General features: G+C 47.4%; 1 protein-coding gene across 1 annotated transcript in view; it reads left to right on the plus strand.

Annotated features, from left to right (window-relative positions):
• The window catches only part of RGS6 (regulator of G protein signaling 6), a 293,534-nt gene extending 287,783 nt beyond the window's left edge, over nt 1-5,751 (plus strand). Inside the window, exon 17 of the mRNA XM_059819792.1 lies at nt 1,293-5,751. Coding sequence (XP_059675775.1) covers nt 1,293-1,343 — 51 coding nt within the window. The 3' untranslated portion in view covers nt 1,344-5,751. The remainder of the gene's footprint in view (nt 1-1,292) is intronic.
• Nucleotides 5,752-6,000: the final 249 nt, after the last annotated feature.

Below are 6,000 nucleotides of genomic sequence, written 5' to 3' on the forward strand. Positions count from 1 at the left end.
AAGAGATTAGAAATTCAAGGGGGGTGGGTGGGGGGTGGTGTTTCTTTTTTCTTAGAGTGTTAACTTGTTAAACAAGGCCTATTTCAGATGACCTCCTAAATTTTACATTTCAAATTTTCCTACATTTCACACATACTCGTTTTCACTGTATAATCTGTTTCTCTTGCTCTTTGTGTGGATCTTTCTTTCAAACAGCAATTAGTAAGACTTTCTATTGCAAAGGAATCTTGGCTAAATATAGTAATGTAGAGGAGGTTGTTTAAGATCTGCTAGGTATGCCACAGCTCTTTAGTATTCCCTGGATGTTTATTTCAACCAAGACTTTTTTTTAAGAAAAACATCATTTTTTCAAGAGGAAAGCTAACCAAAGAAACACAGCAACTGGTGCAATACCTGAAACAAGTTTTCACTGTTGGATCAGTAATCGCAAAGCCATCAGTATCCCCTATGTGGATATACCCTTCCTACTGTGTGTGAATGGAGGTAGGTCTGTAGGTCCTCCCTTGCTCGGCATGAAAGCAGCGATTGCGTGGCCTGAGCCAGTGAAGGGATTCAGACGTGCAGGTGACCTTCTCCCTGGGCCTTGGTCGTGCCAGTCACTGAGAAAGCTGATATGGACGCCAGCAGCACATGAGCAAGGCTGCCATGGCCGCACGCCTGCATGGTGGCTTGGAGGAGAGCATGGGGAAGGCAGGCGGCCAGGCAGGAGTGAACAAGCAGCAGCCGAAGAGACAAAGGAGCAGGGCAAGTGGGCTGGCAGCAGGGCAGGGACAGGCTAAGCTGCTTCTAAAATCACTGTTTTCCTAGACCTGTTTCCAACGGATGATGTGCAAGTGATACTGGTTCACAGGCTGTAGGAAGGGCATCCCAGCTTTCACTGCATCCTCGGTTTTGAGCCCTTCGCTACGGCACCGGGCAGGACGAGTAGGGGTGAGCGTAGGCCAGGGCTTGGCTTTGACCAGTTCCCACGTAAAAGAGAAAGGAAACAGCTTCATGAAACAGTGTCCCGGGGCACAGCTGACCACCTTGAGCGATAGCCACCTGGACATCACTAGCCACAACCCCCTCCTTGCCAAACCACCCGCCTGGGCCAAAACCGCAGGCACCCAAAATGCTGGGGGCACACTCACCCCCATCGCCTGCCTCCCTGTCGGCAGGGCCGGGGCGGGCAGCCGTGCACCTTCCCTGGGGGAAGGCCCCTGCCCCTCACTCGCAGCCAAACCATCCCCAGCATCACTCACACCTCCGGGTCTCTTCTGTCTGTCTGTCTGTCTGTCCTTCCCTCCCTCCAGGGAAAGTCTCTGGCGAGCAAGCGCCTCACGGGCCTGATGCAGTCCTCCTGACGGCTTCAGCCGACCGCCCCGCAGGAGAGACACCCGGGACTGCCGCCGGGGACGGGGCGTTTCGGGGAGAGTGGGTCCCTGCCGGGGAGAGAGCCTGAGCCAGCACAAGCGGAGAGCCACGCGCCGGGGGACCGCCTCTCTTCACAGGTTACATCGACACTTTCCTGCCTGTACAGCTCTGTAAGGACGCCGAGCTCTGTGCAGGTACTTTGTTTCCGACCGGGGTTTGGAGGAGCACGCTTCACCATACGCAGCAGGTCGACAAGGCAAGGGCTTGCTGTCTTGTTATTGAAGTAAACAGGCCCAGCTGCAACTTGGAGAAAGAAGACCTGAGAGAGATCGGTGTTTTTCCTTGATCTCTTCTCTCCCTGGCACAAACGCAGCTGTAATAGATGGTGCCGCAATCCCACTTGCTCCCTTTCTTGTGGCCGTCTGGATCCAATAAAGTATCTGCGGGAAGCTGCTTCTCTTTTTCACAAAATCTCAAATGCATTTCTCCTGCAGATTCATTGACTTTAGCTTTGTTTTTCTTTCCTATGTCTCTCCTTTAAAGCAATGGGAAAAAAAAAAAAGGCAGTGTTTAAGTTCGTCACTCCCTGTCCTTCCAATAGCATGTAGCATGTCCAAAGATGATGGCCAGATCCTCAGCTGAAGCCAGAAGAGCGTGAGTGGTTTTCATCACCTGAGGATCTGCCCCATTGAGTCAGACTCTGATCTTGGTGCAAATCTTCTGATGTCGGCGGAATTGCTCTGCATGTCCGTGTAGTGCAGTATGATCAGACTCTGCCTGATGTTCAAAAAGTCATGTTTTAGATGTGTAATGCACACACAAACACACACATCCGGTATTTAAAAGTGAGTTGGTTTATATTGTATTTGATTTTCTATTTATTTAAGGTTTTGCATACTTACTCCATGATGGATGTTCAAGCTTTACTCCAAGTAGATAGAATTGAACCACTTAGAGGAGACTCCAACTCCAATCGCAGAGGGCCAAAACCTGTTTACGTGTGTACAGGGAAAGGCAACTCTGATGTGGGCAGGTGTCAAAATTCAGTCTGCAGTGAGGAGGGGATTGATGGAGATGGGACCAGCTGCAGCAGAGTGTGAATGGGCAGGGCACTGGATGCCAGGTAACCCTTCCTGAACAGCAGCACACCAAGCTATGATACAAAGCTCAGATAACTGACTCCGCTGAGAAGCACCGTTGTAAGAGTGAAATTGTACCACTTGTGGAAATGAGCTTCCACTAAAATGCATCTGACCTACAGCCCATGAATACAACTGCAAGACATGACCCAGTAGCTTGTTTCAAACTGTTGGGAGTATGGAGGTTAGGATGAGGACAGAACTGAAGTGACTTTAATTAAAAAAAAACATGTATACTAGCTGCAGATAGGAAAATGGACTGCATTCACATACAGTATATTGCCTATACATGAAAATTTCAAGACTCAGCTGACTTAGTGCCACAAAACCTTCTGTATTTTGCAAGCAGTTCAGATCTGAAGCATGTGTGAAGATAGACACTTATTGGTCTTCCTCACTCATGCCAAGGCAAACTGGCTTTTTGTGCAGGTGGTAGAAATTGCTATATGGCTACAAGTCTGCATTCCTACCTAGGCAAAACCATCTAGCTAAGTAGACAGCTGGCTATCAACAATATTCACTTCTGAGGCAAGTATTATTCTAATATCTAAGGTCTATGTATGCACAAAATCAGGCCAGCACAGAGCTGGCCTGTCAGAAAAAGGACCTTCCCTGTTTACCCATGACATTTCTCATTTTGAGACCTCTTTTTTTTTTCCCGAGAAAACTCCTATTATCAATCTTACCTAAGGTCCATAGGACCTTCAACATCTGCATGAATGTACAGTAGAATATTGAGTATGATATTTGTTCTTTACACACACCTGTTCCCATAAACAGCCTGCTGTCTGAGGTCTTCAGACCAAATTCGTCCTACGCATACATGACACACACGTGAGTTCCAGGCCTGCAGAACCATCATGGATGTGCCTGTATTTTCACGTGGTGTCCTGGCTCTAAAGGGGACATTCGTTTCCCTCCAAACTGTCACTTAGCTGTCCTTGCAGGACCTGTTTGACCTCTGTTGCGCCCCCCAGCCAAAAGGTCCCCTTGGGTAATAGCAAGTCTTCACGTAACAGGCCCAGTTGTCCATTCATGCACATTCATACATGTCCCCTTATGTCGTCCCTAGGAAAATGCAAAGGCTGGCTCTTCTCAGAGCCTTGTTGACGGTGTTTTTATCTGTGTCAAATCTGCCATTGCCATGTGTCTCTGGAGCTCTGTAAACCAACAGCTGCTCACGCCCCAAGCTACTCTACTGCCAGTGTTGCCCAGCCTCTAGGCTGAGGCATTTCCCGCGGGAGGTCTGTTCCATGAACCCCCCAGCTGTTCTGCAGAGCATTCCTGAGCGGGATGTACACATAAAGCATGAAACTCTGGTGTGTAGCAAGGAATGGAGACAGCAAAGTGTTACCAGGGTGTCTCTGCTTTGCAGTGAGATCATGACACTGGACATGTCTTCTCCTGGGGGAAGGATGGGGTAGCTCCATGGAGGTACTCCTCAGTGTCCTGCAGCATGGGGGCACACATGGGCAGGACCGGAGGATGCTGGCGGGTGCATGGGACAGGTGGAATTTGGGTTACGGTCTGTGCAGGGAGCAGCAATGCCAGACTTTAAGTTGGAGATGTGCTGTTGCCCTATGAGCGAAGCGCCCTGCTCTGTCTTTCCTGCTCCCTTCCTGCAGGACAGTCATGTTGGCTGCCGCAGTGTTTTGCCTGTGGGGAATGTGCTGTGTTTGAACAGTTGAGTGCATGGAGGGAATTTTTACAGACACAGAGAGCATGCATATGGGCGTACATCAGGGGGCCTGGATGCTGAACAGCTTGCCATTTAAATGCACACTCGTGCAAGCTAATCTGCTCAGTAATGGCTAGCTGAGCGGACAGAGCTACATATTCTCTGGAGAGAAGAAAGCTCTGCTCCTCATTTCCTGACTAAATTTCTCTAAAACAAACATGAGACTAGACAAGGCCTCCTCCCGGGAATATATATGAACGGCTCTTCACGTGTCTTCTACTTCACATATGATGATACTAACATGGAACTACTTCCACATGAACTGCATCCTTAAATTATTGCTTTTTAATGACATCATTGCTTATTCCAAGTGATGCTACTCTTGTACACTCACCAGTAGCCCATTGAGTGTTGCAAGCAGTAATCTGCTGCTTTATAAGCATCCCATGTCTTCCAACTACCTCACCATCCTGAAGATGAGTTAGGAAATCAGCTTTCCACCTCTATTTATGTTCTAAATGGCATTGTTTCAAGGAAAGGCAGTCTGGAAAGCTTTTACGATGTCCATGCTGTGCAAGCTAGCTGCAAAGCTTGCCATACTTACAAGGCCATGGCTGTGAAATACAGCTGTACACTGTTGTTTGGATAATAGAGTGTCCAGAGCATTCATGGCTATTGTGGCGAAACAGCACCAGGACAAGCACTAGGAAGGTTCAACAAGCCTGTGCAGACAGTGTTAGGCTAAAGCAAATGGATTAATGTACTCTGGGTATAACTCAGCACTAAGATCCCATAGAGTACTGTAATAAAATGGTAGCAGGGCAGCCATAAAAAGTGGCAGTAAGCTGACATAATAATACCAGGATAAATGTAGCAATAAGGTAACACAGGCCACTGCAGTAAAGTAGCATTTTGATAATGCAGCAATAAGACACAACAGGATGCTGCAGTAAATTAGTTTGGGGAATAAGGCAGTAATAACGGTGTGTGCGGACAAACGGTGGTACATTTGTACTGGGTACTGCAGCAATAAAGATAACACAAGGTGTCCTAGTAATAAGTTACTACAGTAACAACAACACGATGCACTGTAAAGTTTTATCAGGATGCTTCCATGCTGCAGTCAAATCATACAAGAGGTGGTAGCGAGACAATGAAGACAAAATATGCCCCATTTCGGACTGCAAAAGATGAGTCAGTTTTCTGCACAGTAACACAAATTCTGGAATGATCTCAACAATACCAATCTTATCTCTCCCCGCTTTCCAGGAAGCTGAAGGCAAGAGCATTCCCCATCCAGTCTATTATTTTGGTCTGAAAAAACAAAAATTTACTCATTGTCTCTTCAGCCAAATTGCCACAGACACTGGTGAAGTTCTTCAGTTAGTCCTTACTCGGGTGAAACCCCAGTCATTTCGGTGAGACCTTTGTCTTGGAAAGGATTTGGCTCTCTCATCTTCTGGCATGGGTGATGCTTTTAGCCTACAATTATTTCTGGTTTGGGGTGGGCGAAGGGGAACCCAGGTACAGAACATCTGACTGTACTGGTCTGTTTCCTGAAATGCACAAATAAATTGAGCATCCTGGAAAAGTTGAAGCAATAAGGACCAAATCTGTTCTGTCTGTCATGCACGCACGCGCCCGTAAATAGTCCTGCTGCAATCAGTGTGAGTCCTGGATGCATCCATGGGCAGGGCTTGGCCTAACCCTGTTCTCAGTGTCTCCAGCTGAGTGACAGAAGCAGTGTGTCTTCTCAAGTTTTAGTTTTTCATATTATCTCCTTTCCTGCTTTTCCTTTTTTTTTTTTTTTTAAATTTAACCTCACCTCTG

Source organism: Gavia stellata, chromosome 7, assembly GCF_030936135.1.
Source record: "Gavia stellata isolate bGavSte3 chromosome 7, bGavSte3.hap2, whole genome shotgun sequence".
Taxonomy (NCBI): Eukaryota; Metazoa; Chordata; class Aves; order Gaviiformes; family Gaviidae; genus Gavia; species Gavia stellata.